The sequence below is a fragment of the Microcebus murinus genome, chromosome 19 (genome assembly GCF_040939455.1).
Source record: "Microcebus murinus isolate Inina chromosome 19, M.murinus_Inina_mat1.0, whole genome shotgun sequence".
In the NCBI taxonomy this organism is placed as follows: domain Eukaryota; kingdom Metazoa; phylum Chordata; class Mammalia; order Primates; family Cheirogaleidae; genus Microcebus; species Microcebus murinus.
Window position 1 is genome coordinate 26,176,770 of NC_134122.1, and position 27,047 is coordinate 26,203,816.

General features: G+C 39.5%; 1 protein-coding gene across 2 annotated transcripts; it reads left to right on the forward strand.

The window, feature by feature from the left end:
- The first annotated feature begins 79 nt into the window (after positions 1–79).
- On the forward strand, positions 80–26,961 carry PMS2 (PMS1 homolog 2, mismatch repair system component). Of its 2 annotated transcripts, none has more exons than XM_012758845.2 (15): positions 80–207; positions 2,005–2,139; positions 2,749–2,835; positions 3,019–3,121; positions 4,157–4,340; positions 5,934–6,101; positions 6,596–6,693; positions 7,776–7,875; positions 9,295–9,379; positions 10,768–10,923; positions 14,775–15,639; positions 19,633–19,800; positions 21,877–21,977; positions 22,535–22,704; positions 25,570–26,961. In XM_012758845.2, the coding sequence occupies exons 1-15, from the start codon at positions 102–104 to the stop codon at positions 25,711–25,713; spliced, it is 2,670 nt and encodes an 889-aa protein (XP_012614299.2). In that variant the 5' UTR covers positions 80–101; the 3' UTR covers positions 25,714–26,961. The 2 variants fall into 2 exon arrangements, with proteins under 2 accessions (XP_012614299.2, XP_012614300.2); XM_012758846.3 differs by having other exon boundaries at positions 100–207; positions 2,000–2,139.
- The last annotated feature ends 86 nt before the right edge of the window (positions 26,962–27,047 follow it).

The following is a 27,047-nucleotide window of genomic DNA, read 5'->3' on the forward strand; positions in this document are numbered from 1 at the left end:
CACGGACTCGACTTTTGACAGAGCCAATAAGCGAGACGGAGATATGGGAAGTATTTGCCGCCGCGCACGGAAGGGGCGGGACATAGTGTCGAAAGCAGCCAATGGGCAGCAGGGAGGCGGGGCCCGGTGGGAGCCCCTCGCGGAGCTCTCAAGCAATCTCTGAGGCAGGTCAGGTTCTGCGTCCATGGAGCGAGCTGAGGGCTCGAGGTGAGCTGGGCTTGAGGTCTATCCTAACGGTCGCCCTTTGTAAGGCCTTCAGCGTTCCACCCCCTGGAAAGTAGGGGAAAGTGGTCGAGGCGCGTGGCGAGCCTGCGGCGTAGAGTCCCCGGAGCGGCGGCCGCAGCGCTCCACTGACCCGTGCCCTTTGGGTGCGCTTTGAGGCTGGGGTCGATCCCCTCTCCGCGTCCTGGGCTGGCGGCGGGATTCGGCACTTTGAGGTATTGGATTAGGCCCGCTCCCAGGCAGGCCCTGCCCAGACGCCAACACAAGGCCGTGGACTTGAACCCGAAGTATGAAATACCCGTAGACTGAATTCATTTCCGTTTTACCTGGTTTCTCTCTCTCTGTTTTAAAAAACTGAGGTTATTTTGGGAAGGAGGGAGCTTCACGGCACATGCTAATTTGCATAGCTGAACGGTTTTTAAAATGCAGTGCTTATATATCTGCTCGAGTATGTGATTTTTGGCCGGTAAGCTCCTGTCCTCGGGGTAGTGAATCTTCGGCCTGCACTGTTGCGTTCAAAGTCAGATTCGTAAACGCAGATGTGCTGCCTATATTTAAAGGTTGTCGCATCCCCCTCCTCAAATATCAGAAGTGGACCTGGAGGCCACGGTGTGTTGCCACATACACACATTTTTAGAGATACTATCCATTTTATGTGAGGTCATCTGCAGTTTCACGTTATAGACAAACTTAAGTGAGATTCATTGCAAGGTAGAATGAAGAGTAAAAATGGTTGCTCCTTTATTTCACAAGGGTTGATGCAAGTTCTACTATGCGTTAGATGCTGTGGGAAATATCCAAAGATTTCTCTTCCAGGGAAGTTCTTGCATTCTATTATACCCTGGTTATCAATTAAACCGTTTACTAGAAATTTTTGGATTATTGAACATACGGAATTGGCCAGGCAGATGAGGAAGAAGAGAGCAGTTTACACAGAGACCTGCTGAGACACAACTCAGTGTCTAAAAGAGCTTGTGATATTCAGGAAACAGTTGTTCCTGTGACTAAAATGTGGAGGAAAGCGAAAAGGATTGGTGAAGGGAAAATGATTAGAGAGAATGAGTAAATGGGGGTAGATTGGTACCCAATTTTAACTAGATTTAAACTTCATATAGTAGGCAGTGGGGCACTAGTAAATTTTTAGGCAGAAGAATTATTAAACCAGATTTGTGATTTCAAAAATAACTCTGGTGGTAGCATGGAGGATAGATTGGAGTAGGGAGAAAGTGGAGATAAAACAGTTGTAAAATTCTTAAAGCTGGTACAGCAAGAACTTTGAGGACTTTTAACTAAAGCAGCAGCTGGCACCTGCGATTTGGAGAGGGGTTTCCAAGGCAACTATTAATATGTATGGGAAAAGTTATTGTACAGCTGGTACCCAGTTTCCGAGATGATTTTGACATAAACACTATTTCCCAGCATACTCTTGGTTTTTCAAATTTACAAGAAATGTTGCTCTCACTAGAAAGACGATCCTATTGTTGCAAAAGATTATGGTAGCTTGAGGGATACAATGTGTCTCCATGTAGGTGCCAGTATAACTAGATTTTAAGTATCTATTGAATTTGAAGTATGTATTCAGAAGTATTTTGACAGATATTTAAGGATTGTAAAACAATGTTTATATTTATGAATAATAAAGAAATATGTTAATATAATAAATGAGTAGATTAAACTCACAAGTTATTAACAGTGATGAGTCATTTCCCACATTCAAAATCAGGATGAAAATGCATAACTGAGTACTTGCTTTGTGTCTTGTAACTGATTTCTTTAGTACAGAACTTGCTAAGGCCATCAAACCTATTGATCGGAAGTCAGTCCATCAAATTTGTTCTGGGCAAGTGGTTCTCAGTCTAAGCACTGCTGTGAAGGAGTTGGTAGAGAATAGTGTGGATGCTGGTGCCACTAATATTGGTAAGTTTGGAAGAGTTTAACACCACAAGAAATAATCAGTTATGTTATTTAATTCAAGAAACACTTGTTACTACAATAAGATAATCAAGTGTTGATATACCAATGAGTTATTAAATTTGGTGCCTACTATTTAAATAGTAGTAGTAATAATAGCAGCTAATTTCTATTGTGTTCTTACTGTTCTTAGCAGATATTATGCTAAGAATTATACATGGAATATCTCATTTAATCTGCAGAATAACTTTATGAAACAGGAGTTGTTATTATCTCCATTTTACAGATGAGGAAATTAAAGGACAGGGAATTTACTTTTTTTTAGGTTATAAAACTAGTAAAATATGATCCAGAATGTCTGATTCCAGAGGCTGTTCTTGTTAATGACTGTGTTAAAATTATTCCTTTCTAAAGAAAGAAAAAACAAAACTGTTTCATCTGGGCTGGTAAATATCCAAAAAGGACTTCAAAATATAAAAAATGACAATAGTACATTTAACTAGAAGTGTAGTTATGGCTTTTAGATTTGCATTATATGTTATATATAATGTCAATATAATAGCTTTTAGCATGGACCAGTCTTTGAGAAATACATAAATGTATTACATTTTTTAGATCTAAGGCTTAAAGACTATGGAGTGGATCTCATTGAAGTTTCAGACAATGGATGCGGGGTAGAAGAAGAAAACTTTGAAGGGTTAAGTAAGTTGAGTTTTTCTAATCCTATTATAAGATAGTTGGGCCACATGTCTCAGAGTTTTGAGTAATATTGTTTTAGGAAACAGAAAGACAGTTTTTTAAAAACAATCACTTTGGTAGGTATTGTGTGTATTTATTGCTATGTCACTTGAGATATTTTGGGCTTTACTTTACACTCTCTTTCAGCTCTGAAACATCACACTTCTAAGATTCAAGAGTTTGCTGACCTAACTCAGGTTGAAACTTTTGGCTTTCGGGGGGAAGCACTGAGCTCACTTTGTGCACTGAGGTGATACAATATTTTTATCCATTAACTTGACCCCTTATAAAAAATTGAAAAGTATAATTAGAATCATTATTATTTATACTTTCCTATCTCAATGTCTCAACTTCTGTCTTGTTTTATCTAACTACCAATCTAAGTGATAATACTTCTGAAATTTGAGCAATAAATGAATGAAATGAAGCAAATAGTATTGTAAAAAAATTGTTACCCTTATTAAATCAATAATTTCTCAATTATAATATATAAATAATAAATTATAGATACCATTTTATTTTATTTTTTGTGTGTGACAGAATCTCACTCTGTCGCCCTGGGTAGAGTGCAGTGACATCGTCACTGCAACCTCAAACTCCTGGGCTTAAGTGACCCTCATGCCTCAGCCTCCCAAGTAGCTGGGACTATAGGCACAGACATGATGCCCAGCTAATTTTTCTATTTTTAGTAGAGACAAGGACTTGCTCTTGCTCAGGCTGGTCTTGAACTCCTGGCCTCAAGCAATCCTCACTCCTCAGCCTCTTAGAGTGCTAGGATTACAGGTGTGAGCCACTGTGCTTGGCTAATACCATTGGTCTTAATTTATTTTCAATTTTTAGGAAAAAATTTAACCAAAGCACTTATTTAATTATAGCACAGATTCTAATTTTTATAAATAATTAGTTACACATTTGAATTATTACATCTTTTGTATTCTTCTAAAAGTTTCGTTAAAATGGTAGTAGCAAAACTGATAAATCTTTTTGTGAATAAATAAATTTTGAGCTCCTTTATTGTTTTGTAGTTCAACCTAAGAAACTAAATCAAAGCTTTTATCAAAACAAAACAAAGTATTTATAGAACTTTTTGTGTCATTTTCTTTTAGGTGCAAGCCTTAGGTTTTATGATGACTTCTCACCCGTTTAAATCTTCTTGATTACCTCAGTGAGATCATCATCTTTTTAAAGAAAATTTTGAGAGAAAGGAAAGTGAGAAAAAGAGTATTTACTGTATAGGATTTGTGTGTCTCTAACTGAACATACCATGCCTCGCATTTTCTTACAGTGATGTAAGTATTTCTACCTGTCACAAATCTGCAAAAGTTGGGACTCGACTGGTGTTTGATCACAATGGGAAAATCATCCAAAAAACCCCCTACCCACGACCCAGGGGGACGACAGTCAGTGTGCAGCAGCTCTTCTATACGTTACCTGTGCGCCATAAGGAATTTCAAAGGAATATTAAAAAGGTACAGGAAATTTACAAACCTAGTTTTTAAGAGTATTAATGATATACATATGGCTAAAAGATTTACTAAAGATGTTTACTCTTCAGTTGATTCTTTTCCCTCAATTTTTTGAGAAATGCTTCTTCCTATCCAAGACTTAAGGATGATTTACCTTTTTCTTTTCCTTTCCCTTTCCCTTTTCCTTTTCCTTTCCTTGAAAAGAATCATCAAATAGTGTTTATTAGGTATTATAATAGAGAAAATGGATCCTTTAAGAAATAACATGATTTTTTTTATTCTGTCTTTATTTTTTGATAAGATTATTTCTCTTGTTTCCCTGAGAAATGAATTGTTACAACTTTTATGGATTTCATGCAGGTGAAACACCTAAATGTTATATAATTGTGTTTAAAAAGCAGACTATAAAACTGTCTATATTATATGATTATGGTTTTGTAAAACAAAATAGCTGGCCTAAATATGCATAGAAAAAACGGCTGGAAGCGTAGATGCTTTAATGTTACCAGTGGTTTTCCTTGGATATGAGATCTCATGTGCATTTTGCTGTCTTCCTTGTGTTTTTGTATTTTGTACTTATATTTTTTATATATGTACATTTATATATGTACATTTTGGATTATTCTTATAATCCAAAAAGTTTCTTAAACTTATGCAGCTAAGAACTTCTTTTACTTGTAGAGCAATTTGTGATAATTTTAATATTATTAAACTTCACAATAATAGAGAAAACTTATTTTTTTGCATCTTATGGTAGAAAATTAGTGCCTTAGAAAAATACAAAAATATAAAGTTTGTACTTTTTGGAGATGACCATTACTAGTAGTTTGTATATCTTTTCAGGCTTCTTTTAATTTCATGTGTTTATAAATATTGGAATAATTTTCAAAATAAATTCATAAATATTATGAAAGCAAGTAATAGAGAATATACAGCATTCAAGTCATAGAATTGTATATGGCTGAAAGTTGAAATTGTCTCTGCCTACCCCACAGTTTGGTTTATATCCTTTAGACTTTAAATGTGTATGTCTATATGCAATCATTATATATATGTTTATATATTTTTTAAACAACTAGGATCATATTATCCACACTGCTGTATAACTGACTTTTTGCTTAGCATATTATAATTATCTTCTTTGATCTATGCATACTACCTTATTGTTTGTCATTCCACTATAATATGGACATACTATAATTAATTAACTCCTTGCTGATGGTTGCTTAGATTGTTTCTGATTTTTCACAGTTACATATTGTTTCAATGAACATACTTTTATATATCTTTGTATGCATATGCCAGTCTTTCTACAAGGATGCATTTCTAGGGGAGGGATTACAGGGTCAAAGGAAATGTACTTTTTGATTTTTATAGCAGTGGACATAGAGCATCTGGAAGTGAGAGGATTGTGACTAGGAACCAAAGGCTTGGAGTTTTCTTTTATAGTATGTAGGAAGATGCCTCTTCACAGATCATTCTGTCAGTAATATTTGTGAGGTGGTATGAGAATCTTGAGTTGAATGTTATGACTTACCATGTGATTCCTGTAAGAGTAAAGTAATATTGAGTCATTTGTTTGTGTTTTTTAAACAGGAGTATGCCAGAATGGTCCAGGTCTTACATGCATACTGTATCATTTCAGCAGGCATCCGTATAAGTTGCACCAATCAGCTTGGACAAGGAAAGCGACAGTCTGTGGTATGCACAGGTGGAAGCTCCAGCATAAAGGAAAATATTGGATCTGTGTTTGGACAGAAGCAGGTAGTGATGGCCAGTTGCTTAAACACATTTTATTGCTCTAGTGATTGTGGCAGGTTTCTATTGTCCTTCCCAATAGAATAGAGAACAGAATCCAAGAGTTGAATTTTTAAGTACCTATCACAAAGATTGTTTGATAGCTGGCGGTTTTTTATATTATTATTCCAGATAATAAAATGTTGCATTTTTAAATTCTCTCTCTTAAAAAATATAAATTATTGTGGTCAGTGTGTTGATTATGCTTAAGTAAGAGCTCAAGTGTTTCCTCTTTCTAGCCTAAAATCCAAATTATTATAACACTTGAAAGCATTTATCATGATTCTTTTAATTTCTTTGTGTTCTTAACATGGATAGCCTGACTAGGAAAGAAAACAAATAAAAGCCCTCATTATATCTTTTCTTTTTTTTTCCTCTCCTCCCCCCCCCCCATATCTTTTCTAAAGTTAGGTTCCTTCTGTCTTCCTTAGGAAATAACTGATTCTTGGTTTCTATTTTAGTTGCAAAGCCTCATTCCTTTTGTTCAGCTGCCCCCTAGTGACTCTGTCTGTGAAGAGTACGGTCTGAGCTGTTCTGATGCTCTGCATAATCTGTTCTAGTAAGTAGATTGCTTCCAGGAAAACTACAATGAATCATTTTTTGCCTGAGGGTTTTATTTATTTATTTATTTCTCTACTAAAAGTGGGAAAAACTTGAGAGTTTTTTTTAAAAAAAAGATAGTGATTTTAGGGCTTACAGTTTTTTGTTCTTTATAAAAAACTTTCCACAGTATTACTGCTGAGAGAGGATTTATACAAAGGACTCAGTTACTTAATTCAAACAGTATTCTGGGTAACTGGTACATTTCAGGGAGATTCCTGTTGAGTTAGTCTTTGGTAAGCCTCTGTTTAGTTAGAATAGCTTTTTTTTTTATTTATTGACTTTCAGCCTACTCAATGATAGAATAACTTTTAAATTATGTTATGTATAATTTACTTTCTGGGGGATCTGATTAAGGCAGTTCAGAATCATTACTTTGTAATGTAAGAAAATAGATGCTTCCGTAAACAGGCTTGACCCTGTAAAGATCCATATTGTTTGTTCTTCCTCCACTTGCTTTTGGCTTATGCCTGAAATCGCAAAGATGGAGATTCATTTCTTTATGTTAAGGTATTCTGATGGAAATGCAAATATCCGTGGGATGGAACTCATGTAGAACAAGCACTTTACCAACATGTTAGTAGATGTAAGTTTGCTAATTGGGAGCAGATTTTAAAAGGGAAGGGAATGTGGGCAAAGGTCCTGAATAAAAGGGTTAGACTCTGTTGACAAACCAGTGGGGACAAACAATACAAAGGTTCTGAGAATATGTTTGAAGTGAGACCTACTGCTTACATGAAGCCCAAGGGCTCAGTAGGGAAGATTTGAAAGGAGAGCTGAAACAAATCAGTTCTAAACCCACTGCATTAATGCCTATGATGGGTTTGTTGACTGTAGGAGCTGTAGAGCATTCCAGAAGGTCTGGGCTCTTTCATGATTCATCAGGATGGAGCACAGATACACGTGAACTAGAATAGTGATACTTACCAGTATGTTACCAGGTGTTTTGTTCTTATTTCATTTTAAGAATGTGCCTTGTGATGTGTATTTCTAATCCTTTTCCATCTGGAATCCTGCCCTTACTGTTTTAACATTGAATAGTGTCTCAGGTTTCATTTCACAATGTGCTCATGGAGTTGGAAGGAGTTCAACCGACAGACAATTTTTCTTTATCAATCGGCGGCCTTGTGACCCAGCAAAGGTATTTAAAACTTTTTTGTATTTATTCTTTACACTTTTGACTTTTAATTTTCTTTATCATTTAATAACTTTTTCTGATATAGGCAATTTATGTGGAACTTGGGACTTTGGCTTAGAAACATGGCTTTAAAATTATCTGATTTTAGGCATTTTGAAATGTCTACTACTGATGGTTCCTGACTTCCAATGGTTCAACTTAAGATTTTTCTACTTTATGGTGGTGCAAAAGTGATACTCGTTCAGTAGAAACCATATTTCAAGTACCCAAGCAATCATTCTGTTTTTCACTTTCAGTACAGTATTCTATAAATTACATGAGATATTCAGTACTTTATTATAAAATAGGCTTTATGTTTGATGATTTTGCCTAATAGGCGAATGTAAGTGTTCTGAGCATGTTTAAGTTGGGCTAGGCTAAGTTATGATGTTTGGTAGGTTAGGTTAAATGCATTTTTGACTTCTACTATTTTCAACTTACGATGGATTTATTGGAAAGTAACCCCATTGTAAATCAAGGAGCATATGTGTATAATTGTTTCAGTCGTGTCTGTGTTTGTGTATATATACATATTTTACAAGTGTGTGTGAGTATGTACATACATAAATATATGAACACATATTAATTACTACTACATTATCATAAAAAAACTGTTACTGTTTGAAGAAAGTAAACATTTCAAAACATTCACTGTCATCTTTCAGTATAGACTGACCACATGCATGTGTTTTTTTATTTTCTGTCAATTTTCCAGAAAAATAAATGTACAGATTATTTATGCCTCAAATTTAAACTTAACATCATAATATGGTTACATGAGCTTTTAGTGTTTTTAGTGGTTCAGTTTTGACTTTGCATCACCAGCAATATTATACCTTAGTGATATTTTCTGTTTTCTAGTGACACTTTAAATTTCACTTATATCTACTAGATGTGGTTCAACTTCTAAATTTTTAGCCTGTATTGTGATTAATGTGAGTTTATGGTTTATCTCTAATGCCATTTAGTAATCACAGTATAATGTCATATAAATAGGTTTCTATGTACTTTGGAATACTCTTTATGAACAGTTAAACTGTACCTGCATTTTATTAAAATTTCTTCAAGAGAATCTGTACATTGGCAAAAAGTTCAGTTTTAGGTGTCTGTGATTAAAAATATTCCTTTGAGAGGCATGAGGAAACTTTTTGGGTGATGGATGTGTTCATTATCTTGATTGTGGGGAATAGTTTCACAGGTATGTATATTTATGTAAAAACTTATGAAATTATATACTTTAAATATGTGCCATTTATTCCAAGTCAATCATACTTCAATAAAGCTGTTAAAAATGTATTCCTTTGGTGGTTAGTTAAAATAGCATGTTGTTAGAACAATGAGGGAAGGGAACATTTATTCTTTTCTAATCTATATTTTGTGCAGGTCTCCAGACTTGTGAATGAGGTCTACCACATGTATAATCGACATCAATATCCATTTGTTGTTCTTAACATTTCTGTTGATTCAGGTAAGTTTCACTAAGATGTTAATAAAACTAGTAACTTACTTCTAAAAGATGAAATTATAAAACTCTGTTATGACTGGAAAGAGATAATAGTTTATGGCAGTGTAATTTTGTTTTTTATACAGAAAAACTACTTTTTACTTGAAACTGTTGTATTAATTGAATTAGGATAATGTGACTTTTTAATGTCAACCATGGGAGAAAGTAGACTAAAATGTTCTCCCCAATTTTAAAAATAATTTATTTTATATAGATACTTTTTCTGATTATTAAAATTCTATCTTATTGTCATTCAGTATTTTTTCTACATACTTAAAAATATATATATGCATACCTTAAAAAAATACACATATATACAAACAGACACCCACCTGTATCTTTTGGGGCAAGAAAATAATTTTATATCCTACTGTGTGAACATTTTTCTTCATGTTATTAAAAATTAATCACAAACATGATTTTAATAGTTACATATATAATAGTTGCATTATACATGATTATACTTTGATTGACTTTTTTTTTTTTGAGACAGAATCTCACTCTGTTGCCCAGGCTAGAGTGCCATGGTGTCAGCCTAGCTCACTGCAGCCTCGAACTCCTAGGCTCAAGCAATCCTTCTGCCTCAGCCTCCCAAGTAACTGGGACTACAGGCATGAGCCACCATGCCTGGCTAATTTTTTCTATATATTTTAGTTGGCCAATTAATTTCTTTCTATTTTTAGTAGAAATGGGGTCTCGCTCTTGCTCAGGCTGGTTTCGAACTCCTGACCTTGAGTGATCCTCCTGCCTTGGCCTCCCAGAGTGCTAGGATTATAGGCGTGAGCCACTGCGCCCAGCCTATACTTTGATTTTTAAATTCTTTTATTTTTTATTTGTTTTCAGTTTTTGGAAATTATAAATACTATCCTTATAATTAAATCATTGTTTATATCTTTAATTATTTCTTAAGATAAATTCCTAGGAATAGAATTACTGGGTCAGTGAACAGGATCATTTTAAAGCTTTTTCTGTGTTGCATTCTAGACATGTTGTATCATGTCTACACATCAGCTAGCAATGTGGTACGTATTATAATTTTTAAATTAAATTTAATACAGGATAAAATATTTAAGTTTTCAGTTTTCTTTTGTTATACATTTTCATGTGTTTATTTGCTCTTTTTCTTTTACAATTGGCCCATTCAAATCCTTGTACATTTTGTATGTTTAAAAAGTTGTTCATTTTTTCCTTATTTACTTGAAAAGCTAATTTTATAATTTATGAATATTAATCTAGACACTAATGTTTTCAATAATACTTTTAGTAGGTAAAAGAGAATGAAATAGTAGATGGGAAAATTTCTATGTTTAAAATGAATTTAAACATAATAAGTGTTTTCTTTTTTGCCTTAGAATGTGTTGATATCAATGTTACTCCAGATAAAAGGCAAATTTTACTACAAGAGGAGAAGCTTTTGTTGGCAGTTTTAAAGACCTCTTTGATAGGAATGTTTGATAATGATGTAAATAAACTAAATGTCAGTCAGCAGCCACTCTTGGATATTGAAGGTAAGAAAAATACTATGTGTAAACAGTATCTAAAACTTTTAGCTGTTGTGATACTTACCTTATTTTCTCCAAGATAAAGTTTTTTGACATGAAACAAAATCTTCTATTTTAGGTAGAGAGGATGTGTCACACTGGAAAGTGTGCAGCTAATCTATTTAAAAAGAGGCATGAGTGACCACATTTAGCACACATACCAGTGATGTCTTTCTTGGACTATAATGGTCTCTAGTTTTTCTAAATTGGAGACAGTTGACATAATATAAGATACAAGATGAGGCTCGGTGCAGTGGCTCATGCCTGTAATCCCAGCACTTTGGGAAGTGAGAGGATCCTTGAGGCCTGGAGTTCAAGACCAGCCTGAGCAACATAGTGAGACCCCATCTCTACAAAAAATAGAAAAGTTAGCCAAATGTGGTGGCACATACCTGTAGTGCCAGCTACTGGGGAGGCTGAAGCAGGAGGATTACTTGAGCTCAGGAGTTTGAGGTTATAGTGAGCTTTGGTGATGATGCCACTGCACTCTAGCCTGGGCAACAGAGCAAGACCTTGTCTCAAAAAAAAAAACCAAAAAAAAAAAAAACTATTTAAAAGCCTTGTCTAAAGTACACTGTATGGGCTTCTTCAGGGATAATTTCCATTGACTGCTTTTTTTCCTGTGTAGGGGCTATACTTTCTTATTTCTTTGTATGTCTCATAATTTTGTGTGTGTGTGTAAAACTGGATATTTTAAATAATAGAATGTGGCAACGCTGGAGATAAGATTCTCTCCCCAGGGTTATTCGTTATTGCTATTTGTTTACTGATTTTTCTGAAAAAATTCTGTTCAATGTCTATCGTGAGTGGTCACTGAAGTTTCTGTTTTGTTAGCTTATTGATAGCTAATGATTGGAAGAGATAACCTTAAATGCCTGAACCCAGTAAGTCCCCCAGTCTTTGCTGAGGGGCTCTATATGCCTGTTGGGGCACACCTTCTACACTTGAGCAGGCAGTTGACCACTCTGCTTTAAGAGTTGCTATTTCTTGATCTTGGAGCTGAATGTTTCCTGCTTTCATGGAGCCTCAAGGTCAGCCAGAAGTGAGAGCCGAGGGCTTTCAGAGGTCTTTCCTGGGCATGCACGTGGCCTTCTAGGCTCCTAGGTTTAAGTTGGAGCTTTTCAAAACCCCTATGGACATCCCACTCCCAACCAAGCTTTTATTTTTAAGCTTTTTGATTAGTCTGTATTGTTTGCCCAACTGTTATCCCATGCCTCCAGTCTGTCATCCCATCTAGACTCAGCTGTGTATCTTGAATAAACACTCCCCAATTGCTGTAAGCCTCTCATTAATTTCCAGAGTTCTGAAAAAGTTAATTCTGATAATTTTTGTCAGTTTTCGCATTTTATGGAGGAGAGAATTTTTGGAGGCCTTTACTATTTCTCTGACGTCAACCTTGTGCGGTCTTCACTGTCACATTCAAATGAGAGTTGCCACAAAGCTGATTTGACATCTGTAATAATATACACAATCATTTTACTACCTAGTCATAAGTTGTCAGCCATCTATTGAAGTAATTAGTTTTATTTTTTGTTTTTTGGGTTTGTTTGTTTTTTGAGACAAGGTCTTACTCTGTTATCCAGGCTGGAATGCAGTGGCACCATCATAGCTTGCTGTAGCCCTGAACTCCTGGGTTCAAGTGATCCTCCTGCCTCAGCCTCCCCCACCAACCCCCAAGCAGCTGGGACTACAGGTGTGCAACACCACACATGGCTAATTTTTGTTTGTTTTTTGAAGAGACAGGTGTTGCTATGTTGATCAGGTTTGTCTTAAACTTCTGGCCTCAAGTGTTCCTCCTGTCTCAGCCTCCCAAAGTGCTGGGATTACAGATGTGAGCCACCCCTCCCAACCTAGTTTTATTTTTATTTACCCAAACCAAGTACATATGGATCACCTGGGAGAGGGGGCCAGAGTTGATCCCCAGCATCCTTTCTTTGGCAGAGGAAGAGTTGGCCATTGCCCCTTCGATGGCCAGATTCACTCCTTTGGGTGGACGCTTGCTTTAAGCTGGTAAGCCAAGCTGCCTCCAGTCTCCATGTCTGTTTTTGGAGAGGTAGAGGTGGTGGGTGAGATGGTGGGTGCCTATCATTGTGTCCTCAGTGAGGGAAAAGACCAGAGAGCTGCTGAGTAGGCTGAAACCAGGGTTTGGTGGAAAGCTAAGGTGATGGATACTCACCTATTCCTCCCAGTGAGAGGAAAATGCTCTGGAATGAGGCTTTGTAAACTGAGGGTACCAGGAACCATAAGCCAGGGGTTTGGAGAAGGGCGCGAGACAGAGTAGGAGCAGAGGGGCTGCTCCCTGCCCTGACACTTCCTAGCACCCCAAGGGTGGAGAGGTTGATTTGGAAAATGGCGGCATAGGCTTTCGTTGAGGGCCATAGTGAACAGTTGTGGAGAATCAGGGGACGTGTTGGAGGCACAGGCCCCTGAGGGGTTGGGTGGGGCTACTAGGTGTGGGGAGAGGAGCACAGAAACACCGACACCTGTGTGGCACAGCTACTGACTTATATGTGGAAAGGCCATGCCTCTCTTGGCTGTTCTCTGTGCGGTACATGCTGGAGGATGATCAGCAGCACACACATCTGCATAAAAGGGGCTAGTGATGGCATCTCCACGCTCACTCTTGGCACTTAGCCTGAGAGGCTGCCCCATAGAGAGAAACTATACAGAACATCTGTGCATCTTGAAGTGTAATTGAATCAATGCTTGTCTTTTAGCCATTTTATTGAAGTAGAGGAATCACACAGGAACGGACATGTCATAAGTGTATCAGCCCTGAGACCAATAGCACCCACAGAACCACCCTTGTGTACTTTTTCAGAACTAACCCCCAGTGTAACCACTTTCCTGACTTCTAACAGCATCGTTTAATCTGTTTTTAGTTTGAAGTCAATTCAGTCTGTACTTTTTTGTGATTTGTTTCTTTTTTCAGTATTTTATTTGTGAGATTCATCTAAGTCATGTATGACCATTCATTCATCTGTTTGCTGTATAGTATTCCACTGTATATTCAGATATCACAATTTGTTTGTGGGTTTTTGGGTGTTTCTAGTTTGGGGCTATAATGAACGCTGTCCTGAGCGCCCTGATGTATGTCTTTGGGTGAGCACAGGTAGGCATCGCTGACAGGAGTAGCTATGCGGGGTCATGAGTGTGCATCCAATTAGATTAGGAGGTACTGCAGAGAGTTTTACAAAGCAGTTGTACCAATTTTACTACTACTAGCAGTATTTAAGCATTTCACTTGATCCTGATCTTTGTGAACATTTGTTTCTTTAATTTTACCTATTCTGGTGGGTATATTGCCGCATCCTCTTGTGGCTTATAATTGTATCTCCTTTATGATTAACATTCAATAGTGTTCCTGTATCTAATTAGCCATTTGGATCTCTTCTTTTGTGAAGTACCTGTTCATGTAAAAATATCCTGTAATTAGGCTGGGCATGGTGGCTCACACTGTAATCTTAGCACTGTGGGAAGCTGAGGCAGGAGGATCACTTCAGGTCAGGAGTTGGAGACCAGCCTGAGCAAGAGTGAGACCCCATCTCTACTAAAATTTTTTAAAAAATAAATTAGCCGGGCAACTAAAAATAGAAAAAAAATTAGCAGGGCGTGGTGGCACATGCCTGTAGTCTCAGCTACTCGTGAGGCTGAGGCAGGAAGATTACTTGAGCCCAGGAGTTTGAGGTTGCTATGAGCTAGGCTGATGCCACCTTACTCTATCCTGGGCAACAGAGTGAGACTCCATCTCAAAAAAAAATCCTGTAATCCCATTTTAGTACAGTCCATGATATTTGTCTCTCTTTGTATTTACTTAGGTAACTTAATAAAAATGCATACGGCAGAAATGGAAAAGCCTCTATCAGAGAGGCAGGAGAATTCTCCTTCATTAAGGACTCAAGGAGAAGAAAAAAGGGCAATATCTGTCTCCAGACTGAGAGAGGCCTTTTCTCTTCGTCACACAACAGAGAAAAAGTCTCAGGACGAGGAGATTCCTGAACTGAGACGGAGCTCTCCAAGGCAGAAGAGAAGTGTACCATTTTCTAGGGCTTCAGATCCCATCTCTGGCAGAAGCTTGCTGGGCCCTCCAAAAGAAGCGATGACTTCCATTGAGGGCCCCTGTGACCACATGGACAGAGCAGAAGTGGAGAGGGACTCGGGGCATGGCAGCACTTCAGCTGGCTCAGAGGGAGGGTTCAGCACCCCAGATACGGACAGTCACTGCAGTAGTGACTGTGCAGCCAGCTCCCAAGAAGACAGGTTTTCACAGGAAAACGTGGGATCCTGTGAGAAATTATCTGAAACTGACCATCATTTTTCCAACATGGAAAGCCATTTAAACCAAGAAGATACTGGACATAAATTTAGAGTTTTGCCTCAGCCAACTAATCTCTCATCCTCAAAGGCAAAGCATTTTAAAAAAGAAATTTCTTCAAATTCTGACATTCCTGAAGAGTTAGTTAATACTCAGAACATGTCAGCATCTCAGGTTGATGTAGCTGTTAAAATTAATAAGAAAATAGTGCCCCTTGACTTTTCTTTGACTTCTTTAGCTAAACGAATAAAGCAGTTACATCATCAAGAACAGCAAAGTGCCAGTGAACAGAATTATAGGAAATTTAGGGCCAAGATTTGCCCTGGAGAAAATCAAGCAGCAGAAGATGAACTAAGAAAAGAGATAAGGTAAAAAGGTTTTTTTAAGAGTGTTTTTGTCATGTTAGTGATTGGTCATTTTGAGTGAACCAGAGGCCAATCCTTAGTGACTCAGTGTCTGTTTCTCTGGGTGTCTTCTGCTCTATTCATTCTCGCTGTGCTCTGACACCATTGCTGCTTCTGTCTGGCTTGAGACTTGGGTATGGCCCTGCCTTGGCACCAGGTTCCCTGCCTGGTTTCCATTGCCTATCAGGACTGTCCTACCTGGGGGCTTCCCTGCTCTAGACTCAATGCATCCCACACGGACTCGCCAACTTTTCTCCCACTCCCCCTCCCTTCTCATTGCTTCCTCTCTCAGATTCTAATGTTGGGCACAGATTGGTCACTAGCCTTGCCAGTGCATCCATGGCAAGGTTTCTTCATCACCAGCTTCTTTTCATTGCCTTTCACATTTGTCCCATTGATTTTCTTTAAATAACTTTTTCATTGTACAATTCTGCTGCTTGAAAACTTTCAACGATTTTTCCTTAGATTTTTTTCAGCATATCCTTTCCAGATCAATCCAAATTAATCAATGCCTTCATGACTCTGATTTCATCCCTCTTCCTAAAGATTTTCAGCACACAGTGACTTCTCCCTGGGTCTAATTCATGTTTCAGTAGACATTGCTGTTTCCCATTTTTCACTTTAATATGTATTAGGAAAAATTACAAACTAGCACATTGTCAAATTTGTGGTTTCAAGAAGATTGCCTAGGATAAGAATTTTTTTTTACCAAGAAAGTCAGTTTAAGGAAAAATATTAATATTACAGATGACAGACAACACTGGTAGCCAAATACCACTTTCTTCCTCATAATCATGGACAACATTGTGGCTGTGTTTAATGCTGAATTTTCTTAAAATTTTTTTAATCTTTTTAAAACTTTTTGTGCGTTTGTTTTGTCTCATCAATTACTGTGACATGCTGTGCACTGCACACAATAAAATGTAATAATTAGATTGAACTTTTATAGCACTTTTAGTCTGGACCACACAGGTTTTGCCTAATTTAAACTATATTCTTTAGCAATGAGTGTTAATGTACTTCCTTTGATATTCAGGGTGCCTTGCTTACATTGAGAGAAGTTTTTAGAAAATGCTTCCTTTAAAAAGTATGGATTAGGCCAGGCGCGGTGGCTCACGCCTGTAATCCTAGCTCTCTGGGAGGCCGAGGCGGGCGGATTGCTCAAGGTCAGGAGTTCAAAACCAGCCTGAGCAAGAGCAAGACCCCATCTCTACTATAAATAGAAAGAAATTAATTGGCCAACTGATATATATATAAAATTAGCCGGGCATGGTGGCACATGCCTGTAGTCCCAGCTACTCGGGAGGCTGAGGCAGTAGGATCGCTTGAGCCCAGGAGTTTGAGGTTGCTGTGAGCTAGACTGACGCCACGGCACTCACTCTAGCCTGGACAACAAAGCAAGACTCTGTCTCAAAAAAAAAAAAAAAGTATGGATTAATGGAAGTGAATTTTTTGGGTAGGGATCTGGGGACTGTGAACCCTCAGGGATTCAGCAAAGAGAGCCAGGTTTCCTCACACACGCATTCACACTAATTGTGCACATGAACATCATATATGATTGATAGGAAAGACATGCAAGATACCTCAAAATTAATACCTAGTTATTCTTTATCTTTGGGTTAATATAGCCTACTCAGCAAGTGAAAATTAACTGTAATTTTTAAAAACAGAAATTTTAATTAATTGAACAAACATCTATTGACCATCTGCCATTGTGGTTCTTGAATTTGGGTACACATAAGAATCATTTAGAAAGCTTGTCAAAAAAGCAGAACCTCTGGCCAGCATCCAGAGATTCTGCCGTGTAGATCTGGTGCGGAGCCCAGGAATCTGTGTTTTTGACAAGTACTCGGTGGTCATTTGAGAAACCCCAATCCACAGTGTGCCTGGCACTGGCTTGGGGCTCCAGTGTGTGGCTGCTGCATGGGCTCCACTCCTGTTCTGAGCTTATTGTTCTGAAAGGTGTGGTATGGTTTACTTTCTCCTGAGAAACACATTTGGTTTTAAAGATTAGGTAGTAATTGAAGATACTGAGGGAGTGTTTATCAGCTTCTGTTTCTGTATTTCAGATTACAGCTAACTATATCAAGTTGTAAAGGTTTGTTTCTTCATTGTTTGTTTTAGCCCGATGTTGGATTTTTTTTTTCTTTTTTTAAAAAATATATTAGAACTTTTCAAAGGATGCTGGGGTTTTTTTGTTTTGTTTTGTTTTGTTTTGAGATGGGGGTCTTGCTTATATTGCTTGGGCTACTCTTGAACTGCTGGCCTCAAGGGATCCTCCCGCCTCAGTCTTGGGAGTAGCTGGGATTTCAGGCGTGAGCCGCCGTGCCCAGCTCAGATGCTGTTTTTTATAATAGGAGATAGACCTGCCAAAGACTGTGAAGACTTGGGTCTTTAGGCCAGCACAGGCTCTTCTCAAAGGCAGTCTGCCTGGGAAACCAGCACATATTCAGATAGTTCTGGGAGAGTCTGGAATCAGAGCCAGGGGAGGAGTATTTGTGCCAGTTACCAGTTTATTGACTGGTAACTCCAAATCCACCCTTTTTTGTCCTGCTTTGCAATCCTGGAAGCTGGACCATTGTAAGCATTTCTCGTAGTGCACTGCTAGAATTTATCAGTAGAGGGCACTCGAGAGACACATCAAGTCAAAGCAGAGGTGGCGTCTCTTTGTTTCTGGGGTGCCCTTTTCTTTTCCTCCTATAATACAAGAGTTCCTGTGTTGCTCACTCAGGCAAATTCTCTTCATCCAGCAAGCTGCAGCCACTCCTGCTCCAACAAGGTCTGAAGCTCAGCTTCAGCGGGTGGGGGCCTCTTTTTGGGCACTCTCCATCATCTCTAGCGGTAGCAACTATTTCCTGTCCTCTTTGGGCACTTCCTCTCATCCCTAGAGGTAGTAGCATTTGCTGTTCCTGTATTTCTTAGTTTAGTAGTTAGCTACCTTTTATAGTTCATAATACTGTATTATAAATTTTCCTTGTTCAAATCACTGGTGTGGTTTTTGTCTCTTGATTGGACCCTGACTGATAGGGAATTGGTGCCAGGAATGGTCCCAGGAGACAGACCCTCAAAGACAGGATTTTGGGATTGGTCTGGTCATGACTTGAACTTGAGCTCCATGCTGAGCTCCTTGCCAGTAGGAAATAGGGGGTTTTAATGTCACCTGTGGTTGATTGTGATGAAGCACCAATTGAAGCAAGTGCCTCGGGTGCCCCAGTGAGGCTGCCAGAATGATGAGTACCAGCACTGTGGTGTTGGGTGGATCTCCCTCAGGGCGCTGGGGCACTTACCAAAAGAAATGACAGTCTCAGCTCAAGCCACATTCTGAGAACCAGAGCACTCTTATCCTTATACTCTGTTGGTGAGAGTGTAACCTTTTATAGATTTCCTATTAAAATAAAAAACCTACATATGGAATTCTACTTCTAGGGATTTATCTCACAGAAATATGCCTACAAGTGAGCAGGTTTATGTACAGAAATGTTTGTTGCAGCTTTGTGTGCATTACTGAAATTGGAAACAACAGAAATGTCCTTCAGTAGAAAATTTGTCAGACAAATTGTGGTACATCACTCAATGGATTCCTATATGGCCACTGAAAGGAATGAAGTAGATACATGTATGGACCTGAAAAAAATATCTCAGATACATTAAGTGATGAATGTAGAGCAGTATGAAGAATTAAATTTCCATTTTTATATTTTAAAATTTTTTAAAAGTTCATGTATAGACAAGGTCTAGAAGGATATATACCAAATTGTTGATGATAGTAGTACCTAATGTCATTTCTGGAGAGTTGGATGAATGAATAATTAATGTTATCTTTAGAAAGTGGGGTTGTTAGGGACTTTCTCTATTGTATGTTTTTGTAGTATTTGATTTTTTTATTATAGTGTTCTGTATGTAAATCATAAAAATAATCTTTTAAAATGTCTTATAACTGACATTTTCTATATGCAGTAAAACAATGTTTGCAGAAATGGAAATCATTGGTCAGTTTAACTTGGGATTTATAATAACCAAACTGAATGAGGATATCTTCATAGTGGACCAGCATGCTACCGATGAGAAATACAACTTCGAGATGCTGCAACAGCACACTGTTCTCCAGGGTCAGCGGCTTATAGCGTAAGTTATAAGTTATTTCAGTGTTCAGAATCTTCAATGTTGATTCCCAAATTCCCCCCCAAATTTAGGATCTAATGGCTTATATATGTGTCTGTATAATGTGTGGGGGTTTTTGCCATAAGTATTCATATAGCAGATTTTTAAACTTTTTACATAATAGTCATAGTTACCATTCATTGGTTGCTTCAACAGTGCCTGGTCTATTATGTGCCAGACACCGTGAAGCAATTTATGTGTATTAGTTCATTTAATCCTTGCAAACCTATGAGGTAGTTAATCTTACCATCATCATTTTATAGGTGATAAAACTGAAGCAAACACAGGTTAAATAACTTGTCCCGGGTCATATAGCTAATGTGTATCAAACCTTTTTAGCTATTAAAAAATATTGATCACTGATGGGCTAGAAAATCCTTTTGATAAAGAGTAATTTCTAGGATGTAGCGTTTATGTAGAATTTATGTGTTCTGAAAGACAGTGCAGCCTGTGTGTCAGTCTATCTGTAGTAGAACAATTTTAGTGGCTAGTCACTGCAGAATTTGGTATTTCTCTCTTCTTTACCAAGTTGCATGTTTCACGCTGACGATTTGACAAGGTGGTGTGATGATACATCACATAAACCAGAAGTCTGTTCTTAAGCAAAGTTTTAAGAAGAGTTCATGGATTTTCATTTGGGAAATTAAAATACATGGAGAAGTAAACTCAGATCCCGACAGAAGTAGGTTGGCATGGAGAAATGTTCTGCCAAGCAGTCGTTATATATAACTGTTATAAACAAAAATATGTAAAAAATTTTATAGAATAAAAACAAATATAAATACAAAATATATTTTCCAGCTAGGAAAATATACCTGGCTTTACTAAGTACTCTATTTCCTGTGGAATTCATTAATTATTTTTTGGGTTTTTTAAAATTTTCAATAGGGGTAAATGGTGATAGTAAAGACATTAGTAAGCTACTTTGTAACACTGAAATATTCCTGCTCCACTTGCTCTTTTATTTTTTAGCCATCTGGCATAAGTAACATCTCATCTGTGGCATTTCAAGTTGACCCAGGTAATCACAGGCCACTTTGGGTCCCAGATGGATCATACTTCAAGATTAAAGGATAAAGACTCAAATTCCATCCAACTCTACCACGCCCTGCATAGTTTGATGCTGTTGACCTCTTTAGCTTTTCCTCTTTAGCTTTTCTTCTTTTTGTTCCCTGTACTTGAACCACTCTGGCCATCTTTCCCTTTTGGCAGGCCTGATGATACAGCCATTAGGAAGAATGAAGTAGATCTTCATGTGTGTCTCTAGAAACATCATAGGGCTTGACACAGATTGTTGTCTCTCTCTGGAATACTTGTCCTGTACCTACCTACGCCCTCTAAGGATACTTCCTCAGAGGACCCTTCCCTGACCCCAGGGTCAAGTCTCACTTGCTGTATGCTGGTATGGCATTGGATGTCTTTTCTTCCTGATTCTTGCTGTTGTTCGTAGTCATAATTGATTTGCTTCACTATTTGATCAGTGTCTTTAGTCCCTACTAACCTGTTAGTTCCAGAAGGGTGAGACTGGGTCTGTGTTTGCTCACTGTGGTATCTCCTGCCTTTAGCAATGTTTGACTTATTAAGCACTTGGTAAATCCAGTAGGAGAGATGGATAGAGAAATAAAGTGGTAGAGGAAGCAAGTGGAAAGCAAAATAAATGCTGTTTATTCTGTTTTCAAGTACTGGTAATGACCTAATCCAGTTTTTCAAATTATCTTTATTGTGAGGAAGAAAAATAGCATCTTTTTAATATTGTCATCCTTCATGAGAAGATCAAAAAAAAAAGACCAGGTCATTGGAATAAGATGGAAGATGGAGGAAAAATGCAAACTACTTTTGTAGCTACCTTAACTTCTGAAAAGAACTTTAAGAAAAAGAAAATTGAAAGGATCTCTTCAGGAAGTTTTGTGACACTTGGCTGAATTGTGTTGGTTTTCACATATTCAGAATATCACAGGATTACTGTTTTGTTTTCATTTCTGCTTTATAGCTAAATGTTTGAGTTCAAGATATGGTTTGAATTTCTTCTCTGTTTTTCAGACCTCAGACTCTCAACTTAACTGCTGTCAATGAAGCTATTCTAATAGAAAATCTGGAAATATTCAGAAAGAATGGCTTTGATTTTGTTATTGATGAAAGTGGTAAGTTTATTAATTAGGACTATAGAATCATGTCTTTTTAGAGCTGAGAACTATCTTTGAGGTCATATAGACCAATTATTATTTTTTTTTTTTTTTTGAGACAGAGTCTCGCTTGTTGCCCAGGCTAGAGTGAGTGCCGTGGCATCAGCCTAGCTCACAGCAACCTCAAACTCCTGGGCTCAAGCAATCCTTCTGCCTCAGCCTCCCGAGTAGCTGGCACTACAGGCATGTGCCACCATGCCCGGCTAATTTTATATATATATAAATTGGCCAATTAATTTGTTTCTATTTATAGTAGAGACGGGGTCTCGCTCTTGCTCAGGCTGGTTTCGAACTCCTGACCTCGAGCAATCCGCCCGCCTCGGCCTCCCAAGAGCTAGGATTACAGGCTTGAGCCACCGCGCCCGGCCTAGACCAATTATTTTTTAAGAAATAAAAAAAGTTCCCCCAAAAAGCATTCTGTGTCTGCCCTCTCTTTCAAATGTACATTATAAGTAGCACTCAAATAAAATACATTTCTCAAATAATGGATTTTTCTGAAAATTTTATTCTTTTAGCTCCAGTCACTGAAAGGGCTAAATTGATTTCCTTGCCAACTAGTAAAAACTGGACCTTTGGACCTCAGGATATAGATGAACTGATCTTTATGCTAAGTGACAGCCCTGGGGTCATGTGCCGGCCTTCCCGAGTCAGGCAGATGTTTGCCTCCAGAGCCTGTCGAAAGTCTGTAAGTAAAGAAAGCTCGTCTGCTCAAGTACATAGTCCGAGGAATTTCTTGGTTTATCTCCTGATTCGGTCAAGGTTGTTAAATGCCTTTATGATTGCCCTGGGTCATTTTATGTGGAGAGCCACATCGTTCCCTGTCAGTATGACATGCCAGCTCACCATGTCTTTCTATGTTGTCTGGGACCTCTAATTCATACCTATTGCCCTTTCTCTGCTTCTATTAAGTAGTGTTGTATCTTAGAGCTTTCATTGATTCCCTGCACAGTTAGCTATTTATGTACCTTGTTTGTCTGTGGACCCTGTGGGTAATAGCAACTTGAGTAGATAGAGGTTTGCTGCTGCTAGGCCTAGATGACACTATGCAGGATTCTACAGTCATTGAATTGGTGAGTGTTTCGCAGGGTGCTGTGTGTGATTGATCACTGCATGTTGTGTCACTGCTGCCGCTGGGATCGGTGTTAGAAAGTGGTAGCAATGGGTGGGGATTAGCCTAATGTCCAAGGAAAGTAAGTGACTTTGTTTCACCAGCTGTTAGGAAAGGACAGGATGCCCTTCCTTTATTTATTCAGAAGATATTCCTTGAGCCCCTGCTGTGTAGCCCACCCTGCTCCAAGTGCTAGAGACAGAGGTTAACAAGGCAGCTGAGGTCCTTGCTCTGGTGGAGCATATAGTTGGTGGGGAGAAATAGACAACAAACATAAACAACACCCTAAGATGCCAGTAAGTACAGTCAAAAAATTGAAACTGTGTGTTGGGACAGGGCATGACCACAGAAAAATAAGGTGACCAGGTGAGGTGGTGGTTAGGGAACAGCATCTGAGGAGGTGGCATCTGAGTTGCTACATGAAAGGTAGGATCAAGTAAGAACTTGCCAAGGAGAGGAAATAGCAAGTGTAAAGGCTCGGGCCGTTTGAGCCAAGCCAGGGGCTGACTGTGTGCCTAGAGAGGGGATTGGATGGGGCAGAGCAGCATCCAGAGGACAGCCGTGTAGCCTCTTGCATGTCATGGTCAAAACCTGGGAGTCTGTGCTGTGTGTGGCGGGAGTTGCTGGGGAGGGAACAGACAGCAAGGGGTGCTGGGACTACAGGAGGGAGGAGGCAGCAGCAGGGTGACATTTGGGGATTGGCTGGATTAAGAGTGCTGTGTGGGACATGGTCTGTTTGGGATCCCATTAGACGTTAAGTGGGGATCTCTGAAAACAGTCGTGTGAATGAGTCTAGAGCTCAAGGGAAATGTCAGGGCTGGAGATAAAATTTTAGGTGTCATTTATAGCCATGAAATTGGATAAAATTACTCAAGGGCAGAGCTTAATTAGAAGAGGGCCCAGAATCTGACTTCTAGCTGTAGATATTTCTTTGATACAGACCTTATGTTAACCTTCTAATCCTGGATGGAGTATGTGAGGCTGGCCTGGACTAGTAGCCAGGCATTTAAAAATTCTTGGTTTCAGCATGGTTCAAAGGCCTGTGGAGCCACAGGCTGCTCCTTCCTCCTCCCCTAGCAGTTGTGTTGGGCTCCAGCTCTTCCTCCTTGGTCTTGGGTGCTAATGCTGTCCATGGGCCTCTCCTTGGTTGCTCCCTACCCACCCTTCTTGCCCATCTCTTGTGCACTGCTCCTTCCAGTTCTACAGTCTCTCTGGAACCTTCGCGCCTCTGCCCCGTCTGCTTGCCGTCCCCTCTGTTCTGCACACACCTGGCTCCCCCGGTGTGCAGGCCTCCCCACAGCTGACTGAAGTAGCCTCTCCTGGGCCCTCCTGGGTGCCATAGTCTTGGTTCTCTGTTAACTTGTTTATTGTCTGTCTTCCTCCAAGCCGGCAGAACCATGCTCTTACTCTGCTCCTCAGACTGTGACTGGCACGTGGTGGGCACACAGTGCTGCAGGAAGGAGGAGGGTGACAGATGGGTTCAGGCTTGTCTCCTCTCCCCATTGCTCCTTGTCCCTCAGGGTCTCAGATTCTCTGGCTCGCTGTGGAGTCTGTCTCTCTCCCTCAACCTGCCAGAGAGGGATCCACGCCATGGAGCCAGTAGGGCCAGGGCTGTAGAGGGAGAGGCAGGAGTGCTGTTGTGTGGTGAGCAGGCCAGAGCCTGAGGAGAGGGAAGTGACACACAGTGACACATGTGCCCGTCTAGGGAAAGAGGGTGCCAGGAGTGCTGTGGTCCTGAGGCAGGTGCTTGTTTGATGGACTTGTGCAGGAGGAAGGGGGTGGCAGTGCAGCTCAAGTGGGGAGGGAGGGATGCATGCTTGGAGGTACGGGCAGGCCAGTAAGGGCCAAATCAGGTGACAGCCAGGAGGTCTTTTATTCAGGTGAGAGGAGAGAGCTGTGAAGAGGAGTGATGTTACCTGACAGATCTTTCAAAATAATCCCTGGCTGCAGAGTGGAGAGCAGCTTGTAGAGGGTGGGGGAGCAGGGAGGCCCTCCTCGGCAACTGCCGGCGGTGGGGGGGGGGCGGGGGTAGCTGGGTGCACAAGATTACACCTGAGCCTTTACGGCCCGAGCCTTCACACTTGCTATTTCCTCTCCTTGGCACGTTCTTACTTGATCCTACCTTTCAGGTAGCAACTCAGATGCCCCAGTCAGTGCAGCTGGGATGGAGGTCGCGGTGGAGCAGCTGAGAGTGGTTGAGTATGGACAGGTGTAGTCAGTGTCTCGAGTAGAGGTGGTGCTGCCATGAAGGAGCCAAGGGGGGCCTGGATTTCACAAAAAGGGTGGGGGGCTGAGGTAGGGTTCTTGGGGTAAGATTTTTCAGGGCATGTGGTTTTGAGTTGTAATCTTGTGTACCCTTATTTTAAAAAGGAGTGCTTCTGAACAGTTGCTTTTCTAACAAAAAACCCAATAAGTCTTTAAATTGTTGTGTCTCATACTCAGGTGATGATTGGAACTGCTCTTAACACAAGCGAGATGAAGAAACTCATCGCCCACATGGGTGAGATGGACCACCCCTGGAACTGTCCCCATGGAAGGCCAACCATGAGACACATTGCCAATCTGGATGTCATTTCTCAAAACTGACATTTCTAACTGTATGGAATTATGTATATATATATTTGGGGTTTCAAAATTAACCTGCTGCTTAAAAAATAATGTATCAGATCCATTTAAAAATGATCTCGAGAACCTTTTCAAACCATGTGGAGCATTGCTTGTAACACTTTTTGTTCTGCATTTGCGCGTGCGTGTATAAGCAAGAACATGTTTTACAAAAATAAGAAGAGCACTTTGGAAGTTACCCAGGCCTCTGTTCTTGGTGAATATATTTTGGTCTGCAACTTTTAGTCCTTAACGATAATTAAATTCATATTGGTTTAATTTCGTGAATGTAAAATCATGGTCCTTTTGGGTTAGTGGTTCTCAACCCTAATGCACGTTGTATTTTAAGAAACAAATAATCCAAAAAACCCAAGGGGCATTCTCTGCCCAGCTTGAAGAAAATGGATGGGGCTGGGGTCACTATTTTTAAACATTCCTCTGTGCGGCCAGGGTGGCAAAGTGCTGTTCTAGGCAGGGAGAAAAAAAAGATTTGTTTTTTTCTGTAATGTAATGCTGTGATCGATTTCCTCAGTAACATTTCCTCGGTAACATTCTAGTTACCGACCCTCAACGGTACTGGAGATAAACAAATCTCTGTCTATCTTGTCAAATAGTGTTTCATGTAATCTTGTCCTATTTGAACTGTGCAAAAAAATGGAAGTAAAGATGCCCTGTGTGGAGTACAAATGGAGGTTGGTGCACAGTGATGACAAGTGTAGGCCTCCCCTCTGCCCTCTGGGGAGCAAGGGCTTCCACAGATGGAAGCAGACAGTAAAGTAGTGACTATTGCCATGGTTTCTGACCATCGCCACACTGGTGTGCGTCTGTGGGAGCTCATGTGAGAATCACGAGAACTGTGTAATTGGGAATTAGAGGCAGGTTAATGGCCCCCGAAGACAGCTGTGGCCTAATCCCCGGGACCTGTGAATACATCACCTTACGCAGTAAAAGGGTCCCTACAGGTGTGACCAAGTTATGGGTCTTGGAATGGGGAGATTATCTGGACTGTCTAATGAGTTCTTCGGAGTGGAGGACCTTTCCCAGCTGCTGGAGAGATGACACTTGTTGGTTTTGAAGGTGGAAGGAGGCACAGAGCTGAGGAAGCAGGCGACCTGTGCAAGCCGGAGAAGAGGAAATCGATCATCTCCTGGAGGCTCCAGGAGGAGCCAGCGCTGTCAGACTAACTTACTGACTGTAGGATAATAAATGTGTGTTGCTTCAAGCCACTAACTTTGTGGTACAGTTTGTTTACGGCAGCGATGGAAAACTAATGCCTGAGTAATTACAATTTTATGGAGAAGCAGTTAGCAGAGCTG